Below are 22,865 nucleotides of genomic sequence, written 5' to 3' on the forward strand. Positions count from 1 at the left end.
GAAATGATAAAAATAAAAAAAATAAATAAAATTACAAAATCTATCAATCCATTTTGGGATTTCAAAAAGTTACTTCATCCCTAAAAAAGAATTATTTTAACTCTTAAAACAGTTACTTTCACTCTTAAAAAGAGTTACCTTCACTCTTAAAAACAGTTATTTACATGTATATATTTACATGTCCTTTGACATGTAAATTTTAGGACAAAAAATCGGCAAAAGGGATGAATTGAGGTCATTGGCTAAAGATAAAATAATCGTCTGCCTAAACACTTAATCGTGATGGATAATGTAGTTAAGTTTGGGAGGGGATCACCGAAAAACGGACGTAAATATCTCATACCGGTTATTCTCAAGACCGAAAGAAGGCAACAACAAATAAATCTGTTCAAAGAAAATAAATTAATTACCGATTTGCTAGTGATTGGGACTAATGCAATTGTGTTGAAAATTTTAAGATCTTTAAATAACAAAACAAAAATTTAAGCAAATCGATTGAAAAATCAGCCTTCCAAAGTGGTTGAACATTCACCAAAAAATTCTAAATAACGAATTTTTCGATCATTGGTTTGTTTTGCACGAAATAACTAACTAGGTTACTTCTAAATCCGAAAATTGAAAAAGCTTGGATCAATTCTGAGAAAAATCAAAAAGGTGGTTTACAAGAAGGAAAAGATGACTGTCCAAGATAATGTCCACTTATGGGTTAAGAACACCGAAAAAAAGTATTTTCGAGTTCAATTTTTAAATAATAATATTTATTATATTCGAGATTAATAAATAAAGTTATCGGTATTTAACCGACACATTGTCGATTAAGATCAATGCAACCGCAGATTGTAAATTTCAAGACCATTCTAAAAAAATCCCAATTGAGTTAAATATGTTAAAAAATCAGCCTTCCAAAGTGGTTGAAATCTTAAAAAATTTAGAATGACGAACTTTCCGCCTGAACTGTCCAAAACATACCCGAAAATCATTAAAAATCCTTAAGCCAATTTTATGAAAAATATGAGCTAATGATAAAAAACGTTTTTTTTTCTTAATACTCCGTTCTTAAATACTTACAAATTAATAAAAAATTAAAGTATAATTGCATATTATATTATTACCTCATAGGACAATGGGTATAAATGTAAGCGAGCTGATCCAACCGTTCGCCGGAGATTGGATTAGGCCCATTGTGTACACACGGCACTTCATTATCCGGGTGACAGCTGCCAAACACTATGGCGATTGATGTATTCAAAATTATTTTTACTAAACATGAAGTTTGTCCAGTGTGAAGTATTATTATCATTGTATCGAAGTTTTTAATACATAATTGTGATAAAAAAAACGAAACATAAGCACACCACGAAGAAAATTCTCTTGTTCTTTGTCAGACAGAAAATAAACTCACACAGCACAAAATATAAAAACTGTTGATCATTCAAAAAACCTAAATGTCATTTTGTCCCCCAGTCAGCCGGATAACGAAGAGCCGTGTGTAGGTATTTATGATTTAAAAATTACCAAGAACCTAGCAAAAACGACTCAGAAGCACTCAGTGGGTCAAGTGGTAGAGCACTAGCTCTATGATGCAAGTGTCCCAGGTTCGAATCCCCTTTAGGTCACCAGGAATTTTTCTGGCGTTAAAGGTATTCGAATTGCAGCCAGTGAGCTTCACTGCACTTGATTCCACGGTGCATGGGACTGATAACCCCATCCCTGTATAAGAAAAAAATAATAATGGATGTTCCGAACACCCCTTGTGAAAAGGCTTAGTTCCTCTATGGAACGTTGTGCCACCATTATTATTATTATTAAAGCAAAAACACTGTCAGTCTTTGGGAAATTAATGATATCTTTCTGAAAATTCACAACTTTAACAGGAAATTTTCTTCAATATGGACATTAATTTTTCTAGTGTTGTATAGACATAGAGGCTAAAAATGATGTTGATGATGATGATGTGTAGAAGGCAATATGAACATAAATTTCTTTAGTATATAGAGGCCTTAAACGAGTCGTCTGACAAAATCTTAAAAGATGATCCCTACTGTAGCAGAAACTGGTCAAAATCAAAAGGGTGGTAAGAATTTGACCAAGGATTTTATCCTTCCTTAAACCGAGTGAGATTAAATTTCTGTTTCAAAAAATTGCTTTTTTGCATTTGTGTTTTCTCGGTTATATCTTCTTCAACTATGAATTATATGAATTTTACCTACTGCTGTATTAATGTTCTGTATAATAAATTAAAATTACTTTAATACAACGCCAACGGCAATAAAGTGACACAGAGGGTGAAAAGAATATCAAAAAACCAAAATATTAAATATCTTATTAAATTATTCTAATCTATATTTCGTCTATTAAACAACTCTGATGCGTTTCATTTGAATTCAAATAAAATCTGCAGAGAGGTCTGCAGATCTCACCAAAAGCTTACCGCCGATATAAACACACACCAACTCATCTTTCTTATTGCTTATTTTTGACAATTTTTGCACGGCACAGAAACAAAAATATCGTGAAAACTCGAATTTCCCTGAAAAAATAGGAAAATAAAAATGTGGCGAAGGTGCTTAGCAGGTGGAACAGTAGTTGTTGCAAGTATAACTTTGTGGAAAAGCCATGTCGTTGTTACAGAACCAAGGAGGATGAAGGTGAGGAAATGGCTTAAGAAAGAGTGAAAAATATTGCGAAGAAGAATTGGAAAAAATCTCTATTTCAGCAAGAGAATTCAATCAAACTGACCTCCCGGGAAAAGAGATTTATAAATTTTGCTTCAGTTGAAATCGATGGGCAGCTATACATGACACCACAGGACTTCCTGGACTCCGTGATTGAGCAGGAACCACGTCCCAGGTTAAAGAGGAAGTTTCTGGGATTGACAGAAATAGGATTCGTGAAGGATGTAACTCCATCCTTGAATAAGGGATCTTCCCAATTGTTCAGGAATCTCAGGGATAAAGGTGAGTCCTATGGTTGAAAATGTTGATCTTCCACAGGAGTTTCAAATTGAACGGATTTGTATAAAGTTTTCCCGACAATTCTGTCCATAATCTCAGGCTCAAGCCCTTTCGGTTGACTGACTTTGATGGCGAGGTCTTTTTCTGTCAGGACTTCATTGGCATCAATATCTCTAGAGTACACCAGAGATTTTCCCAGCTTTTGGAAGCAATCCTTCTCACACTGTAGCAACCGTCTCTGCTTCTCACCTTTCATTGCCTTTTCCAAATCCTCTTGGATCCCCTGAATTTCTAAAGAATTTCTTATCTGGACAATTCCCAAGGTTTTCAGAGCCGAAATAATTTCACAACTTTCATATAATTTCGTTCCTTTAAGAAATCCCTCCAGCTTTCGCACATTAATCACGAGTTCAGCCATTTCCTGAGGTTCAAGAGAACATTTATGATCCGATCCTTTCAAGGCTCTGTCCACAGTAAAGTGTCTCTCTAGGATCTTTGCTCCCATTGCAACAGCAGCCAGGGATATTGTTTGACCAATTTCATGTCCAGAATACCCAATAATTGCTTTGGGAAATTGGTTCTGATACTCCCTGATAAGCTGGAGATTGGCATCTTGTGGTGCAGTCGGATAAGCAGATACGCAGTGAAGTAGACCAAAGGGTTTATTATCCATCAAGGAATAAATCCTTTCGATAGTTTCTTGATTTCGCATTCCAGTTGAGATTATCAAAGGTCTTCCCGAATCTCTGGCTTTGATCAAAAGAGGAAAGTTATTGCTGTCTCCGGAGCCAATTTTGACAAAAGGCACTCCCATGCCAAGTAATTCCTCCAGAGAAACCTCATCCATCGCGGAAGCTGAGAAGATCAGTCCATTTTCTTCAGAATAACTCTTGAGTTCCTTAAAATCTTCATCAGAAAATTCTAGGAATCTTTTGTGATCTCCATACGTTGCCCCAAATGAATTAGAGGAATTATAGGGCTTGTACAGAGCACTTTTGGTAAATTTTGCATTAAGATTTGACCTCTGAAACTTTACACAATCTACTCCACAATCCTAAAAAAAATGTTTTTTTTCTTAAGAAGTCATCAAGAAATTCGAAGGGAACAATTGAAGATGCCTAACCTTTGCTTTAAGGATTAAATCCTTGGCCAAATTCACATCACCCTGGTGATTCTGGCCGATTTCTGCCACAATGAAACATGGATTATCTCCTCCTAAGACTTTGTCTGACACTCTCAATTCCATTTTGAATATTTTAAAAGTATATGTGTTAATAGAATATACAACTATAAAATGGAATTAACATTATTTTGATGCTCCTCTTCTCAAACACTACTGCCCAGAATTGAAAACGAAAATGGAGAATTTATTCTGAATGTACATAATATTAATTTACAGTACCTACTCAAACTTGTATCAACAGAGAAAGTTCAATGACTTCTTTTTATCTTAATTTATTTGGTCATTTGTCTAGTGATCAAAATCGATTTGAACGCTTAAAAAGTATAGGGGAGACTGGGGCAAAAAGTCACAAATCGAAAAATTCAAAATTCAATATCTTCCAAGGTAAAAAAGATAGAGGCTCAAATTTTTTTCTATAGATAGCCTCTATAGACCTTCTTCAATGTCGTTACACACAAAAAAAATTTGACTCTAAATTTAAGAATATATAAGATCCTGGGAACTTAAATTGGACGTGAATCCCCGAGGCGTTTAAGTTTAGATGGTCTGAGCGAAAAAAACGGGATAGAATCCCTAGCTCTTTTAAGTTAAGAGATCGGGAACTTAAGTTCTGGAAAATGAAAAATGTCTACAGATTTGCAAACTGAAACTAAAACTAAATGATCAAGGATTTAGAATTAGGTCGTTAGCATTCATTGGATGGTATTTGAAATTAAATTCCTGGGTATTTCGGTTTAAGCATTTTCCATTTTTCTGTGTGTAGTTTCTTACAGTTTGAACAAAGAATTTATAAAATAAAAAATATCGAAATTTTTAGACCTATTTTGAAATATTTTTCATGCAGTCGATATCAATTATTACCTACTTATTTTCCAAAATTAATGCACTGTTGAATATTTCCTAAATAATTTGGATTCCTTGAACACGTATCTGCTACCTATTTTAGAATTTCACAAAGGTTCTTTTCTCCCGATATCCTTTTATTAGAAATGGCCGCTTGGGGTAAAAAGTAACAAAACGAATAAAGCAAAAAGTAACAAAAAGCGAAGCAATATCTGATGTCTCACGGCGAAAAGAAACGTCATTATCATGACTCGCCGCTTGTTGTTTGCATTGGTCAAACGATTTGCAGTCTTTTGTGTGTTTTTTTTTCTAAAATAGCTTGAAAAACGCTTTTCTCGTTTTCCCACTTTTCTCGCAGAGAAAACGGTGTTTTACAAAGGTGTGGATGAATAAATTTTCTATTAAAATATGTCCTCTAGGTATTTTTTCAAATTTACGGAAGCCTGTAATTAAGCGAATCAAGATATGATAATATCCCATACCTGGTACTATTTGCCCCAGCATTTTTTAGAATGATCACAAAATTACCTTTTAGAAATCGGCTCGATAAATGTATTTCCTTACAAAATAGAGGAAAATTACTTTCCCAAAATTATAGAGCAGTAAATTTCCTATAAAACTGCGCTAAATAGAAATTTCTGAAGCGCTCGAGTAGCTTGTAAAAATTAAAATTTCCGTTTTGTGACTTTTTGCCCCGATCTCCCCTACCGTGTTAAAAGAGCTCAAGTTTGGGCATTTGTATTCTGAAGCCACTTCTCATAGTCCGATTTCGAAGTGTCCAACTTTCAGCATTGTCCGACTCTTAGCAAATACCCTGCTGTAATTAAAGATTTCTATAAATCATTTACACTGTTAGGTAGTTACTACGTCAAAATTCTGTCAAAAATACACTTTTTTGACAAAAATCGTTCCCAATGTGTAAAGGTCTTAACTCAGGAGTTTTTTTTAGTCAAAAAATGTTTTGTGATATATCCAGTGAAGAAAATTGCTTAAATTCTATTAAAAGGGGTGCCGTAGGTGCCGTAGATTGAGCAGTATATTTTGTAAAACAAAGTTTTAGTGTAAAACTTGTAATACCAATCGATTCCGCGGCTTAAACTAATTCAAAATAAATTTCATTGTTTATTTAAAACTAATAAGTGACTAAAAATAATAAATGGTAGTATTAAAATTATTAAGAAGTAAAATGGGTATTTTGTATTCTCTTTTCCTATTTTTTGTCAAATTTTATTAAATTAAAAAGAAAACAAAATATCCACCATATTTCCAAAAAAATGTTCTGAATTCTTCAGTGAAATTCCTTTTTAAAAAAATGGAAAAGTATTTTTTTAATGCCCAAATTAGCTAATTTACTACCCAAAAGTTTTTTTCCTTTTAAAAACAGATAGGATAAGTGTGCCAAATTTTGGCATAGGTGCATGCAAGTGCCAAAGTCTCAAGTTTGAAATATAATATTTTTAATACAAATTGAATATTTTTGTTACTTTTTTATAAGGGGTATTGCTTACCCTTATTGCAGCTTATTGCCAGCTGGCCGGAATTTTATACACTTACCCTAAACAAAGACTTTTTTCAAATTTAAAACTAATAACTAAATAAATCTAGCAAGGGGAAGTATTTACGTATACTTATTTAAAATGGATAAAGGAAGGCTTTCGGGCTTCGTACACACTCTGTCTTCGAACATTACAAATTTTTCCCATATTTCTTTAATGATTCTAACCTATGGCCATATATTTTATTATATAATCTTAAGTCACACATTTTCCGAAAAAAATGAGTCAGGTTGATTAAAGGAATATGGGAAAATATGAAGGGTTAACTTATAGGGGGTTCCTCTACCTTGAATTTAGTATCTCACATCATTTCGTCTATAAAGATCTTGCATTATGCCCTAGACATATTTACGACTTAAGCCGAGAGACGGCTTAGCGTAATTATAACCAAAGTAATAATATAGTAGTAATAAATAAGGGATCTCAGTGGCGCAATAGACAAGACCGTTGGCTCTTGGGCAGTGAGATCTCTGGCTCGACTCTCACAGCTGTGAGTTCGAGTTCCGCCCGGTTCAGGCAACTGAATGTTAAGAAAAAGACATTTTCACTGTGATAAAAACTTAATAAAATGCACCGCCTCTGCCCAAAAACCTTCAGGATTCTTCCAACAGATTCTTCCAACACGAGGCACATTGTAATGATTACATTGTAATACCTAATAAAGTGTCTCGATACGATGAATAATTCCAAAGTAATTATTTGGCTAAATTCCAACCAATTTCCCACTAAGCCGTTCCACGGCTTAAGTCAGAAAGTGATGGAAATGATTATAATTACATTAAGTCGTCTCTCGGTTTAAGTCGTAAGTGTGTCTTGGGCATTACATTATTCTTTTAGTGGAGTTCAAGTAGTAAAAAGCATTTTATTCGATTTCAGGCATTGTTTCATACACGGAATATCTATTTCTGCTCTCCATTTTAACAAGTAAGATACAGTTTTAAGGCTGAATCACATTGACCGTCAAATCCTTGCAATTTTTTTTTTAATTTTAGTTTTATTGTTATTTTCAAATAAATTCGCACTTATTAGGTTTTGTTATAACACAGCTACAGTAGGTAAGGGGGCAAAGTCACGCTTGCTTTTCGAAGGCTTTTCCTTAATTTTAGAACTTATGGGTGGTTTAAAGATCATCCTTATGTCCCAGAATTAAAGAAAAGCTTGCGGAAAGTAAGTTTTCGAATTCGCCCCTGAAGTGTAAAGTCACTTGCATCTACAGTAAGTCTGTGATATTATGCGTAAATGATATAGTAAAGATAATATAAAAAACAACAATATTAGTAACGGTGAGAAAAGTTTGTACCTCAGATAAAATGTATGATCTCAATAAGCGTTCATTATCGACTTTATATTTCTTCTATTCACTTAAGTAAAGAAACTTTTCAAATTAATTTACGAGCAATACTTTTAAATACATATAGTTAAACTTCGAAAGGGACAACTTTTAAGCTTGGTAGTAGTGTGTTCTATTTAGTGATTTTTATGATTATTCCCCCGAAGTATACGCTTAAATGTTAATCACTTGAAAAGAATCATGTTAAGTAAACTTTTGTAGTATAATTGCATTGGCATTTTTACTTGGCTCATAATGAAGGATTATTTTAGTCCAAATATTTCGATGAAAAGCATTATATTTTAAACTATGATCGTTTTGGAATATTTTAGACTTAGGGGAAAGTACCCATGCTTTACACGGTCCCAAGCTTTACAATGACTAAATTTTTCGTATGTTTTTTAATAAATGTGACTCATCTCATCCATATTTTAAAAACTAGGGGAAAGTGTCTTGTTTTTAAAATATATTGCGGAGTCGCATTTATTCAGAAACATAGGAAAAATTTAGTCATTATAAAGCTTGAGTTGAGACCGTTCAAAGCATGGACACTTTCCCCTAGTCTTTTAGACTTTTTAAAAGTCTGGATCTGGATGTACTAAATAAGCAATTGCTGTTATTTTTCGAAATTATGTTAAATCAATTGCAATTAATATAAAATCCTAAGTTAAAATTTTCAAGTTAAGCCACCTGAATAAGCCCTAGGTCTAAAGCTCGTTTAAGTTTTAGAATAAACACGTGACATTAATAATTTGACGGATAATGTGATTCTGCCCTAAGAAAATATTCACAATTCATTAAATTGAAATAAAAAAAAATAATAATGTTGTTTTTTTAAGAACCCCATTCTGCGTTTCGGATTGCATTCAATATGTTCGATACGGATGGAAATCAACGCGTTGATAAACACGAATTTCTTGTAGTGAGTATGCAAAAATAGTCATAGAATTTCCATTTTAGTTTTCCTAATTTATTTTTCTTTTTTTTTTTCACTTTAAATATTCCTAATTGTTTATTTAGATTCGTGAACTTTTAGGTGGTTCCTTGAAAAATAGGGATTTTGATGCAGAAACGAAAAAAACTGTAGGTTTTATTTTCATTCTGAGGTTTTTTTTTTCAAAAGCAAAATCTATTCTTTTTTTAACAATTTTTCTTCTGGTTTTTACTGGTTTTTACTAATATTGTGGAAGTGGAAATAATTCGTTGTGTGTTTGGAAAATGTTATTTGAAGTAGATGATCAAGGGGTTTTACTCATTTTTCCAGATGGAACGCATTTTTAGCTATGCTTGGCGGGAGAAGAGAGGCATTGGGAGTGATAAGGAACAAAATGTGAGACAGTTTTTTTAGTATTTTATTTTTTTCGCAAAGCAAGGTGATGTTATTTATTTAAGGAATATATGCTAACTAACGACGAGGGCTTGCAAAGGCGTCACAAGATTGATACAACTCTGCAAGTGCATTTTTTCGGTCCTAAGGGTAACAAAGATCTCCACTACGAAGGTTTCTACAAGTTCATGGATGATCTCCAGACGGAAGTGCTGGAGTTGGAATTCAATGAATTCTCAAAGGGAAAGCCTGCAATCTCAGAGATTGATTTTGCCACAATTCTCTTGAGATATACTTACTTGGATGTTGATGATCATGATAAGTATTTAGATCGACTGTTAGATCGTGTCGAGGAGAAAGGGATTACTTTTAAGGAATTCAGGGATTTCTGCCAGTTCCTAAATAATCTCGAGGACTTTAGCATTGCTATGAGAATGTACACTTTAGCCGATCGTGCTATATCAAAAGGTTGATTGAATACCTCAAAAAAAATTCCGTTTTTTAACAAATTCCCTCGTTTTTAGACGAATTTTCTCGAGCTGTTAAAATCTGCACAGGATTCACACTTACTCCGCACATTATAAAAACGGTTTTTGCCATTTTTGACGAAGACGGAGATGGTTTGTTGTCCTACAAAGAATTTATTGCAATCATGAAGGATCGCCTTCATCGAGGATGCAAAGTATTTCGATTCAATATTTTTACCAAATTTACAACAATTCCGCTAATTTCTTATTTATTTCTTTTCAGTCTGCACAACGAACAGAAGGATGGGATGCTTTTAAACAATGTTTGAAGAACGAAATCAGACAAAGCCGTCTCTAAGTGCTCAAATATCCAAAAAAAAAATTATAAAATGCATTTCTTGCTTGAATTTTTGAAAACCAGCAAAGACAACGTAAAATCTAGTCTCTCTGATCTTCCATATATTTAAAAAAAAATACCTCTTTTTCTTTGAGAATAATTTTATTTATCCTGAAATCTTGTTAAATACTTGTTACATTTTAACCTGGCGTGTGTTTTCTCATTAAATAAAACTCTCAACATCACAAATGTGCCTTTTGTGCTCCTTGGAGAACAACATAAAAAAAGGACAGAAAGCAAAGAGAAAAAGTATCAAATAAAAGCAATTTAAAAAAAAATCACAGAACTGAAAGTAATAGGAAAATTATTTGCGCTTTTTCTTCTCCTGCTTCCGCCTTTGATGATGTCGCTGTTTTGGATCATTTTGAGGTGTTGAATGTTCCGAGCTCGTGTCATCACTATCATCAATCTAAAATGTATAAAAAAGCTAATGATAAGCTTTTACGAGTCTATGGAAGGTGCGATTCTTTTATTGCGAATTTGGTATGTGTGCAAAGTTGAAAAAGCTTAATAATGGTGCTATACCAATGAAAAATGAACATGCTTTTTTAGCACATTACTGTTCTCAAGTGCTTCTGCATTATCGACATTTCTTTGTATTGGTTCCTGTCTCGACTGTTTTGAACTGTGTGACTGTTGAACCAACACAAAGAAAAGTCGATTATGTAGAAGCACTTGAGAATATTAAAGTGCTAAAAAAAAAGCATGTATATTTTTCATTGTAATGAAACCTTGTATTAGTTGCTGTCACGATTATTTCGTTGTTTTAGAACACAACGAGGACTGAGGAAAACAGTCAAGACATAAACCAAACTAAAAAAGTCGATAAAGCATAAGAACTTGAGAACAGTATACCGTGACACACCTTTTAGATCACACAGAAAAAAATATTTTGTAAAAATATTCGTAAATGTTTGTGAATTCCTATGGGGGAGTTACAAAATGCTCGTGAATCGTATAACCCACAAACATGTTCGTAAAAGTTTATACTTTTTTCACAAACATTGTTCGTAACATGATCATTTGACGAACATTTTTTGTACTTTTACAAACATTTGTTCGTAAATGTTCGTAAAGACACAAAAAATGTTCATAAAATTTTGTCATTTGTTCGTAAATGTTCGTAAAATGTTCATCAGGCAAACAAACATTTATGAACAAATGACAAAATTTTATGAACATTTTTTGTGTCTTTACGAACAAATGTTTGTAAAAGCACAAAAAATGCTCGTCAAATGATAATGTTACGAACAATGTTTGTGAAAAAAGTACAAACTTTCACGAACATATGTTTGTGGGTTATACTATTCACGAGCATTTTGTAACTCCCCCATAGGAATTCACAAACATTTACGAACGTTTTTACAAAATATTTTTTTCTGTGCAGGAAAAGTTCATGAAATTAAAATTCACATCCCCGTCTTCCTCAAACGTTTTGCATATGTCAATCACACTCCTTCGTTCTAAGAATTAGATTGAACAATATTAAATTTATTTTGACATTCAAAAGAAAAAGAAGAGTACGAAAGAATGTGATAGGCATATGGAAAAGTTCATGAAAGAGAAAGGGCTGTGAATTTTGATTTCATGAAATTTTGCTGATCTAAAAGGTGTGCCAGAGGCATAAGCAAATATTGCAATTTGATTTCATAATTTCTGAGATAATCAGAAAATGGTGTAACATAAAAATCTTCAATAAAACCTCTTTACAAACGATTTTTAAATAATTTCCTTTTAGTGCATAAAAAATGCTAACGAGATATTAAAATCAAATTTCAAAATTAAAATTGAGTTTTCGATATAACCGAAAAAAGTGAAAGAAAACTGGGTTAAAAACCTAATAATAGAAAAAATCACCTAATTTACAAGTTCAAAAAAATAGTTTTTTAATAATCCTGAATTTGTTCACTTAAGCATTTTATTTAAACTTTTTTAAAATATAAAATAAAAAAATCCTTTAAAAGGAAAATTGATTAAATGGACTTACCTTTTTGCTCTTTGAGTCCCAATTGTTGAAGCACTTCATAAAAGAAGTGGGCAAGAAGATTATAGTCGTGAGACAAATCACCTGAAATGTGGCACTTAAATAGAGTCCAATTCGAATGGCTTTATTCAGAAAGTCCTCAGATGCTCCTAGAGCTAGATTTGCATCCACAGTCGACATTATTTCTGGAATAAAAAAAAACGAATTTTTAATAATTTGTTATTAAAAAATATATTTTTGTAAAACAAAAACAAATGACAATGTACAAATGAGCAGTGAAAAAACTAAATTGGGTCAGCAAAAAATCAAATTTGACCAATACTCAATTTAGAACTTAAAAAAAATTAAATTTTGATATAATTTTTGGCAAAGGAAAAATAAGGAAGTTTTCATTTCACCTGGCCGATTTTTCTAAAGAGTTACGTACATTTCTTGCTGAGCTAATTTTAATATTTGCTTGATCAATTTTAATTTCTTATGGCTTCCAGCACACCTTTTATATTAGGAAAATTTCCTGAAGTCAAAATTCTCTTACACCACAGCGAATTAAGGTCCAATTCAATTTGAATGCTAAATAATGGGATAGACATATGCAAAACATTTGAGAAACAAGGCATGTGAATTTTGATTTCATGAAATCTTTCTCATCTAACTGAAAAATTTCTTGATGTTCAAAAGAAGAAAAGGAATTTGATTTCAGGAAATTAGGTAATATTCTTAACAATCACACCTATTTTCCTAATTAAAAAGTTGTGACGGAGCCATAGTGGCTCCGACACACCTTTTAGATCAAGAAAATTTCATAAAGTCGAAATTCGAATCCCTTTCTTTCTCACATTCTTTGCATAATATGTCTATCTCGTTCCTCCACACTCTTCTTCTTCTCTTACACATCACTCCAATTTTAATTTAGCTCAATGAAATTTGGAGTGCGAAAGAATGAGATAGACATGCCAAGCGTGTGGACTTTTAATTCCATGAAATTTTGTCGATCTAAAAGGTGTGCCGGAGCCAAAAAATTTAAATTTGATTGGGAAAATATTAAAATTAGATCAGTAAGAAATCTAAGTCTTTACAAAAATATACCTAAAATCAAAAATATTCATACCGAAATTTTAATATTTTCCTAATCAAATTTAATTTCATATGGCTCAGAAGACACACATTTTAAATCAGGATAATTTCATGAAATCAAAATTCTCATCCTTTTCTTACTCAAATGTTTTGCGTATATCTATCTCAATCTTTCGAACTCTTCTTTTTCTTTTGAACATCACAGCAAAATTTATTTTAATTCAATTTGAGTGCGAAATAGTAGAATAAATTACGCAAAACAGTGAAAAGAAAAGAAAAAGTTGTGAATTTTGATATCATGGAATTTTCCTGATCTACAAGGTGTTCCAAGGCAATTACTGGGTATTTTAGGTGTGAGAATCGGTGGGGTTGAACGACGACTGGGATAACAATTGTTAAATAGGTCGCACGCTTTCTTACAATAAAAATTTTCGATTAGTTATTTATGAAACATAATTTTAAATTTTTATCTGTTTTTTGTTATTCCTTAATTTTAGACTATTTTGGCTATTTTGCAATAAAAAAAACAGGGTAAATTAAGCTAATTCAAAACCTGCTCCAAATGGAAATTTTTCGCTACTCCAAATGGAAACGTCATTGTTTTTAAGATAAATACAGTACTAAATTATTATATTTATATATTTTCTATACCACAGTTTCATTATTTAGTTAATTTTGCTCCAAATAAAGCAAAAACCCATTCATGTTCACAAATTTTAATTTGTTCATTTCTCAAAAAAATTAAAAGTGTACCTTTTCAATCTCGAATTTTTCATCGATCGACCGTGCTTTCTAATGAAAAACACAATGAGATGATTGTTGTTTATTCGTTTTGTTTAACATTTATGTCATATTTCTGGCTAATTTTAGTTACATTAAGTGCTAATCTTTATTGTTAACGGTACGTGAAGTTTTCAAATGAAATAATTACTATTTCGTGAACAATAAGGGTTTTTCTGAAGTGTCTGCAAATGCTTCAATAGGAAACCCTGGAAATATGATTTTTTTGGAGAGATTTTCCTATTGATTTAGGTGGAAAATAAGAAAAGACCAGGAATAAGAACAAATCCTGCACTCAGGAGCAACTCAACAAGGTTTTGGAAGCCCTTCGTCGCGGTTTTCATTTACACTATTTGTCTCCAATTAGAAACTTTCCCTTGTCTCCATTTGGATTAATATGTTCAATAGCAGCATTTTACGCTCGCGTATTTTTCTTGTATTTAAGAAGTTTTCAAAATATATTTAAAGAGTTAGACTAAACAGTAACATTCTAGAAGAGTCAAGGAGCAAATGTATGTAATTCTCTTCAGAAAAAATATGTACTTAATGTGTTGAATCTTCTGTCAAAGTTAAAGTGTCTGGAAATGGTTTTGAATTAGGACATTTACCCTATCTCCAAGTTTTTGGAAACATTTCAAGTTCACTTTTGAAAAACAATTCATACATTAATAAACACTCAAAATTAAGATATTCTCATGAATTTTCTCGTCTCCATGCCGCTGATGAACTCTATACATTAACCATAAATTATTCTTTCCTGGTTCTTTAGGACACTTATATGGGTTTTAGGCTTTCAATAGTGGTTTGAAACCGAAAAAAGGATTCTTTATCCTGTTTTTCAAAAATTTGATAATTTTTGGCCTATGTAATAAGCAGAAAATTTCTGAAAACCTAAAAGTGACACAGAGCTTGTGTAGGATAGCGGCATGACAGGGCCGTCCTACCACTACGGAACTACCTAGCTTATTAAAAGTACCCAACTATTAAATGTGATTATAAAGGAACTTGGTTATAAAAAAAAAACTAAAAAATATATCGTAGCTGTTTCAAGCAAAGTATTTTGAAGAAAAGTTTTGTCAAAAAATATTTTGTTTAAAGGCGACTACACATTGGGAGCAATTTTCGTCAAAAATTGCGTTTTTGACAGAAATTTGACGTTTCCCCTTACAACGCTGCAGGGAATTTCCTTCAAAAAGAAATTTTTGACAGAAGTTGCTCCCAATGTGTTATAAAGAGGCCATAAAGTTTGTCAAAACGATGTTTATCCACATAAAATTCGAGAAAAAAATGTGTCAAATTGATAAACATCCTTTTGACAAAATTTTACCAAGATCCATTTGTGTGCTTAACAAAACTAATTTTGCAAAGTATTTTTGGCCGCAGTAATACTGATAAAACAAAGAATAAACTTTTAAATTCAAGTACTATTCCTGTCTGACACTTTATTTTTACAAAGTTAATTCTTTAAAATATTACGGCTACTTTTTCAAAAGTTTTACATAACTTACAGTAGACTCTCTCTCAATCGGGAATATGGGGCGAAATGTCATCCAGTTTATCCATAAATTTAGGCATCAAAGCCTTTGAAAATTCCACAAAAAGCGCTCAATTATAAAGAATCACGATAAAATAGGAAGAACTACAGCGAATTTGAGCGAATGAGCTTCATAATTAAACGTGAAAATTGTCAACAAAATTTGTCACCCGATTGAAAAAGAGCCGATTGAGTGAGAGTCTACTGTACAACTTTTCGTAACATTACGTTTTTGTATTTGCACCGCTAGAGGCGCTTTGGTTTCAATTCAAAGAGAAAGCATCATTTTTATTTTGAATTTATTTCCAGTATTTTTTAACGGATATGATTAAATTTTTTTTTTGATTTGCACTTGATTACTTTGAATATTTAGTTTGTGCAAATTTTATCAAACAGTGTAATAAATTGCCACTCTTGCTTTTTAATAACAATTCTAATCATGTTTTGGGACTTCAAATGAGACACAATAATATTCAGGGTCACATTGACTCTATGACGTGATGGGTGTATCTGCTGATAACGCCACGATTATCTCATAGAGAGGATTTGTAGGAAAATTCTCATAAAGAGTAAAATATTGTAGAGTAGAGGAGCTAATAGAGAAAGCCGGTTTATTGTAATATTTTCCGCTGAAAGTTTGTGCCTAAAATTCAGCGAATACCATCTGTTAAACACAAATACACCCACATCTCAATGACTACTTCCCGCTGAGAAATTTTTTGAGTGAAAACAGAGACGTTCAGTTAGTATTTCTGTGAGGAAATAGCCCGAAAATCGCCAGAAATGGAGGTATCGCTGAAGAATAAAATCATCTTGGTTACTGGAGCTGGTCAAGGTTAGTTTGTTATCTCCGGTTTAATCCCAGAAGTGGAGTGTTGAGGCAATTAGAAGTCTTTCAGGGATTGGAAATGAGCTTTGTAAGCGACTATCTTCAGCTGGATGTCATGTAATTGGTGTCTCACGGTCTGTGACTCCACTTCAGGACCTCAAACGTGACTGCCCGAATATTGAGACCATCGCAGTGGACTTGAGCGATTGGAAAGCTACCAGGAGGAGCTTGGATCATATTAAGAAAGTCGATGGAGTGGTAAATAATGCTGGGATAGCCATAATAAAGCCATTTGAGGAGTTATCGGAGGAGGATTTTGACAAGTGAGTAGCAGAATCTGAGAGAAATACTCAATCTCATGTGAATTCCCATCCCTTTCCCAGGACATTCTCCATCAATGCCAAAGCTGTCTTCAATGTCTCCCAAATGATGGCTTCCCGGATGCCCAATGTAGGCGGGAGTATTGTCAATGTGTCCTCTTTGGCATCTCTTCGTTCCTTCCAAGGACACTGTGTCTATTCAGCCAGCAAGGCAGCTGTAGACTCGATAACCCGAAGTCTGGCCCTAGAGCTTGGTCCACGCAATATTCGGGTAAATTCTGTGAATCCCACAGTGATTCTAACTAGAATGGGGCGCGAAAACTGGAGTGATCCGGCAAAAGCCAAACCACTTCTAGACAACATCCCCCTTCACAGATTTGGAGAGGTTTCTGAAGTTGTGGACGCTATTATTTATCTGCTCAGTGACAAGTCCTCTTTCATGAATGGCCACAGTCTCCCACTCGAAGGAGGCTACTGTGCCTGCTAAGCACACTCCTTTCCATGAAAAAGGAGGACGCTAATTTTATCTTCTTCAATTTCTCCCCAAAAAATCACTTTTTCCGGCAGATTTTCACTTTCCCAGTAATACACAATATATCAAGAAGAATAAAACATAATATTTACCTGGAAATAATGGATATTTTACTGCATTCACTGGATTTTACTTTTTACACCCACACTTTGTTTTTGTAACTAAAAACTGACAGGTTGAGGACATTTGAAAGGTTTTTCCGATGGCACGCATCATCCCAGGAGCGTACTCAGGAGACAAATTGAATTTACAAAATTTACAGGACTTACCGGGCTTACTCGCTTCTTACCTTCTGCTTTTTACAAGTCCACTAAAAAAATTTCAAAATTTATAAACGAATATAAAAATAAAAGGCAAAGAATACTAGTTTTTTTTAAATACTAGTTTTTTTCAATAAAATACATTTTCATTTGAAAAATCAAAAAATATTTTTTTTTTCAAAAACGCGTTTTCGAAAAATTTTGATTTTTTAACTATTTATAAGTTATTGTGGAGTACTATATTCCCTGAAAATTTGAACTGAAAATTTTGAGTTTAACTGGTATTTTTTCTTTTTTGAAAATGTTATGAAATTTTGAATATTTAAAAAAAAATAGCGCAAAAGTGGAAGCTCGCCTTTTCAGGGAATGTAGTACTCAATGTTACTGATCAACAGTAAAAAACTGAAAATGTTTGAGAGTAGGGTTTTTGAGAAAAATTAATTTTTAAATTTTTTCCAAAAAAAAATCAAAAGACCGTTACAAAAAAACTTGAGCAGATAATACGAAAAAGAGTATATCGTTTTAAAGAGTACAAAATTATCTTTCAAATAAAAGAAAGAATAAAAAGAAATCTCAACCCGTTCGCGAGATAGAGCATTTTGAAATATTTGCTAAAAATATCAATTGACGAATGAAGCGCGAGGCGCCATCTTTGGCGTCATGTATCTCCGGCCAGGATTTTTTTTGAGCGAAAAAAATAGGGGTGTATTATTTTATCGCATTAACACTATTAACATATGTAAAATTCAAAAACATCTGAGGCCATGAACCCGCGATTTGCAATTTTTTCGGTCGTCTTGAGATGGATTGGCCCACAAACTTATATTTTTTCTTTAATAAAACATTAATATCTCCATTAAAGATAGTAAGTTAAGAAAAAAGACATTCAACCTACTCCTAGTTGTTATTCGTTACCTATAATCCCTATAATAATACAGGAGATCCCGGAATAATCAATTTAACCCATTCCTTACCATGGTATTATACATCATACGCAAATTGAGTGATTTTTGATGATTTATTTCTGGGCAATTTTTATCCGAATTGCTGTCGGGAATGGATTATTAATATCTTTAGTCCTTCAATTACTTGGAAAAAATAGCCCGACAGAGATGAAAATACATTTTGTTATTGTTTTCTTGCTTCGCGGAGAATCATGCAAAATTTTTGTTCAAAATGGCGGACGGAAAATACGACATCCCGTCGAATTTGTTAAAATTGGCCTCTTTTCTCTTTCCTGATTTGAATTCTAGTTGCCAATATGTGTTCTTGGATAGTTATTCTATCTAAATTAATAGAGTTTGTAATGAATTAATGCACAGAATTTAAATTCAGTGACCGTTAAGACGTGTGTTTGACAGAGGCTCCCCGCGCCCCCATATGAGATAAAAAAAATTTCTTTTCAAAAAATCCATCTACTAATCTGTAGGAAACTAATCCCAAAACATGAACATTCTATCTCAAGTATTTCTGGTACATTGACTGAATGGGTTAATACAGTAGAGTTCCTCAAATTTGAACATTTGGGGGGTATAGATGACATTTCTCACTCCTCAAATTTTGAATAATATTTTCAAAAACGTAACGGAATTCATCTAAAATTCACTTTTCGTAAATTTAGGAAAATAACTTTAGCAAATTTTATCAATTGAATTTGTTGTTAAATAGGTGGAATTTGTTGAGGAAATTAATATAATACGACAATATAGAGGAAACACCTGATGCAAAATTTCTATGACATAACCTTATATGGTTCAAATTTGAGAAACTCGACTGTAATACATACAGGGCATACATTGCCTGTTTTGTAAACCGATACGCAAATCGGAATTTTTTCATTTGGATCTGTTTAATGACAAATCAAAGAACTTCAGGAAAACACTTTGGCCAAGTATGAGCCTGATCTGAGGATATGAAATTTTGACTTGCAATTTCTCAAGAAATCTGAGACCCTGAAATCAAACCCTTCAAAGGTCTTTTAGAGAGAAACTTGGGAAACCTTTCAACTTCAAACTCGAGAAACGGTCAAAAGGTTCAGAAAAGGTTTCAAGGAAATTGAACAAATTTCGCAGCTTACCCAAAAACTTTTAAATTTTCTAGAAGACTGAAACATGGAAACTGGAAACACAGAAACCCTTTTCAGAGATGAATTGTTAAAAAACAGAATTTTCAACAATAAACAAAACCACAAAATTGAAGACATTTTTGAAAAAAATAATAATAAAAACACTTTTAGTTTCATCTCTTTTTATATTAATTAATTAAAAGGATATAATAGGGCATATATATCTAACTACACATTTGTCTCATATTTAAATCTCTCCTTATTTACTGCAACCCCTTTCTTCTGCATCCTCCACACTTCATTCCTATTATCTTTTCTACACAGTTTTTTTCTCTAGAGATTTTCTCTTGATTAGTGTTTTTTCTTCTCCTGAACGAACTCAAAAAAAATTAAATAAAATGTAATAAGCGAAACAATAAAATGATATACTGTGTTAAATTCTCTCTTGCTTCCTTCATTTTTTCATACAATCCTGATATCACATTAATTGTATACAGATTTTATCTTCTCTGCCTCGTTTTTCTTCACCTCAATTTTTCTGCATAAGATTTTTGTTTTTTTTTTTTTTATTTAAATAAGTATTGTTTTGATAAATAAAGTCGAATTGCATTTTTTCATATCTTTGTTCACAATATTGTCTCTAAAACCAATAAATCCCTTTTGTTTCTTTCAAAGAATCATTCTCGCTCTCTCTCTCAGCAATTTTTGTCGCATTAAGTGAAAAAAATTATCACAGAGCTGATTATTTTTTTCCCTCTTTACACATCCATTCCTTTTAAATCGTCAATTTTTGGAAAATGTTTTTATTCTCTCTTTTTTTTTTTGAATAGGAAAGTAAATAGTGCATTACCTTTTATCAATTGAATCTTGAACAATTTTCGTGTTGAAGGGGAGTGATTATTACTTTTTTTTGGCGCATCCATTGCTACTTATTAATCCTACTTTTTTTTTAGACTCCTCTATCTTCCTTTGGATCTCCAAATTTGGGCGATAACACCAACATAAATTCTCATTGATGTCCACTGATGAAACAAAACAACTAATTCACATACACTCAATGCCTCAAAATTGTTTATCAGTGTATCAATTTCTTTTATACATGTTGATGTAGCAAAAGATGAATAAATTAAAGTGGTAATTTTTTCTTTAATATTATTTCCTAATTCTCTCACTATAATATTTTTACCGAAGAAAAAGATATAAAGTAGACATGACAAAAATTTGAAAAAATCCTTTGACTCAAAATATTTGTCATTCATTTCTGGAATAATGCCATTAAGTCGTGCTCTACAACATTGATATGGCATATCTCATCCCTTTTAAACCATATTTGGTTGTTTTTCTAGACGAAAATAAAAAACAGCCTGTGAAGATAATAAAAGCGAAAATAGTTGTTCTTTGTTTGAACCAATAATCTGTTTATTAAAATTATAGAGAACATAGTAAAGCGTATCTTAGATAAAATCATATTGCCGCTTCTATCAACAAATGTCGTAACTTCCCTCTGAACATTTTCAATTCCGATGTATTCTCATTATACACTCAGTCCCGGCATTATGCACTTCGGAATTATGCACGTGACGAGATTATGCACACACAGTTATGCAAGCTTGCCTACTTTTGGGCGTCAATTTATGAAATCATTTTTGAAATACGCCTGAATGTATACTATATTGTGACGCGGGAAATTTGAAGACATTGTGCTTATTTTAAGGTAAAATTTTTAAATATTCTACCAATTTATTGAAGAACTCTGGCCATAGAGTACTGTTTGTTGATGAATTTCTTTTAAACAGTTGAATCTTTTTGTTTGAACTACTTTTACTCCGCGCGAAATTCGTTCTACGGCCGATTCATTCAAAAGAAATCGCCTGTGGATATGCAAATTTTCTCGATGCATAAATCCATTTCGCGCTTTTTTTCGGTCTCCAAAATGTGCATAATTCCGGAACAGAGTGTAATTCGTATAGAGATATTTGCAACAATGCAATCCATGTTTGTATCCCGTATTGAAAAAATCTGCTAAGACCATTGTAGACCACCCAGGAGCTCCTTTCCTGAAATATGTATGCTTCTATGCTTCGGGAGATCTTGGATAAAGGCGGTTAGAACAGGAGAACTATTTGAAGTTGGGGATTTCCTTATACTGCTCGTGTAATATTTTTTGGCATTGCATAAATGAGCAGTAAACAGTTAAAATTGAGCAGTAACAAAAAATTAATAAAATAATAATAATTAAAAGTACAGAAATCTCTAAATAGGTCATTTTCGTTCTTGTCTGTTGTTCTTTGTCCGGAACAAACAGGAGAGCTTTCAAAAATGTGATTCTGTAGTTGTGACGTTGCTATGTGACATTGCGATTTCTAGAAATTCAACTGATAATTAATTTTATTAAACAAATCAATCAAGACGGACTGTATTTGCATAATATAATTAACAGAATTCATTAAAAAATTAATGAATTGCTTTTTCGAACTCATGTGATATGAGAACTCATATGTAACAATGCCACAAAAAATGTAAAATTTCCCTAAAGGCTTTTGTCCTTTAGAAACATAATGTTTAGACATATTTCAAGAACTAAACCATCAATTCCCTCCAGTTTTGGATATTTTTTAGACATTATTCTAACGGACACTTGACTCATACATTCTTAAACCCCATTATTCCTTCTTCCAGATCTAGATATCCTTGAGATTTAAAGTCAAGTCGCATTATTCCTGGGTGCACTTTCATTCGAACATGGAAATTCCTATCTACTATCCATAGAAAAGTTATCCGGGGACCTCTCATCGTTTTATTTGTCCATACCTTTTTGCATAGAGGCATTGAAGACTATTGGCAAGTTGATTCCTAAAGGGAATTGACTTATCAGTCTGATATATTTCGAAATCTTGCATTAAAAGCTAAAAATACATATTTCATAATGTTCGCCGAAATAATACAAGAACTACGAGCAAATTTGTTTAAGTCGCGGTGCAATATCTGCAAAATTTTTACAAGGAAAAGTGAAAAATAGCTTCACTATTTATTGGGCTTGATGGGCCCCTGAGTTTTCCACGTTCCCGGTCAAAATCCCGGAAACTAAAATCCTGAATTCTGAAATGTCATTTTAGGATTTGACAAAAACGATTTCACAGGATTAGCTTTCCGGTTTAAATTTATTGACTTTCTTCAAACTAAAATAGACTTATTACTCCCATTTTAAACATTTTTTTTATGTATTTTTCGAGAAGTGCACTTTGTCGCAACATTTAAAATCTTCATACACTTGTAGTTACGTTATTATTGTGGATACCAGTTACGATAACATTATACTGAGCATTTTCTGATAAAAGTATTTTTTTAAAGAAAAATCGATTTTTTTCGAACTAATACACTTTTTCATTCTTTTCTCTCTCATAGAAAAAAACACTGGTGTTCAGAATGT

At 32.6% G+C, this 22,865-nt stretch overlaps 6 protein-coding genes across 9 annotated transcripts in view; 3 read left to right on the forward strand and 3 right to left on the reverse strand.

The window, feature by feature from the left end:
• LOC129802702 (parathymosin-like) overlaps window positions 1–22,865 on the reverse strand; it is a 265,721-nt gene that overhangs the window by 87,762 nt on the left and 155,094 nt on the right. The window lies entirely within an intron of this gene.
• The window catches only part of LOC129802697 (tRNA N(3)-methylcytidine methyltransferase METTL6), a 109,762-nt gene that overhangs the window by 6,104 nt on the left and 80,793 nt on the right, over window positions 1–22,865 (forward strand). The gene's annotated exons all lie outside the window — the stretch shown is intronic.
• Window positions 2,422–10,246, forward strand: LOC129802690 (calcium uptake protein 3, mitochondrial). 4 transcript variants are annotated; one of them, XM_055848705.1, is made up of 9 exons: window positions 2,422–2,648; window positions 2,717–2,957; window positions 7,413–7,460; window positions 8,706–8,788; window positions 8,887–8,949; window positions 9,131–9,196; window positions 9,259–9,661; window positions 9,718–9,875; window positions 9,944–10,246. In XM_055848705.1, exons 1-9 carry the CDS (start codon window positions 2,553–2,555, stop codon window positions 10,016–10,018), a joined length of 1,233 nt encoding a protein of 410 aa, XP_055704680.1. In that variant the 5' UTR covers window positions 2,422–2,552; the 3' UTR covers window positions 10,019–10,246. The 4 variants fall into 4 exon arrangements, with proteins under 4 accessions (XP_055704680.1, XP_055704681.1, XP_055704682.1 ...); XM_055848704.1 differs by having other exon boundaries at window positions 2,450–2,648; window positions 2,693–2,957; XM_055848706.1 differs by lacking the exon at window positions 8,887–8,949 and having other exon boundaries at window positions 2,693–2,957.
• On the reverse strand, window positions 2,690–4,302 carry LOC129802692 (sialic acid synthase). The gene is made up of 2 exons (XM_055848709.1): window positions 4,078–4,302; window positions 2,690–4,008 (listed from the first exon to the last, which is right to left on the reverse strand). Exons 1-2 carry the CDS (start codon window positions 4,198–4,200, stop codon window positions 2,965–2,967), a joined length of 1,167 nt encoding a protein of 388 aa, XP_055704684.1. The 5' UTR covers window positions 4,201–4,302; the 3' UTR covers window positions 2,690–2,964.
• LOC129802703 (protein anon-73B1-like) lies at window positions 10,141–17,304 on the reverse strand. The gene is made up of 3 exons (XM_055848722.1): window positions 17,203–17,304; window positions 12,045–12,226; window positions 10,141–10,466 (listed from the first exon to the last, which is right to left on the reverse strand). Exons 2-3 carry the CDS (start codon window positions 12,219–12,221, stop codon window positions 10,362–10,364), a joined length of 282 nt encoding a protein of 93 aa, XP_055704697.1. The 5' UTR covers window positions 12,222–12,226; window positions 17,203–17,304; the 3' UTR covers window positions 10,141–10,361.
• Window positions 15,926–17,209, forward strand: LOC129802698 (L-xylulose reductase). Its single transcript, XM_055848717.1, has 3 exons — window positions 15,926–16,264; window positions 16,329–16,581; window positions 16,642–17,209. Exons 1-3 carry the CDS (start codon window positions 16,213–16,215, stop codon window positions 17,063–17,065), a joined length of 729 nt encoding a protein of 242 aa, XP_055704692.1. The 5' UTR covers window positions 15,926–16,212; the 3' UTR covers window positions 17,066–17,209.

The sequence above is a fragment of the Phlebotomus papatasi genome, chromosome 2 (assembly GCF_024763615.1).
Source record: "Phlebotomus papatasi isolate M1 chromosome 2, Ppap_2.1, whole genome shotgun sequence".
NCBI classification, from domain to species: domain Eukaryota; kingdom Metazoa; phylum Arthropoda; class Insecta; order Diptera; family Psychodidae; genus Phlebotomus; species Phlebotomus papatasi.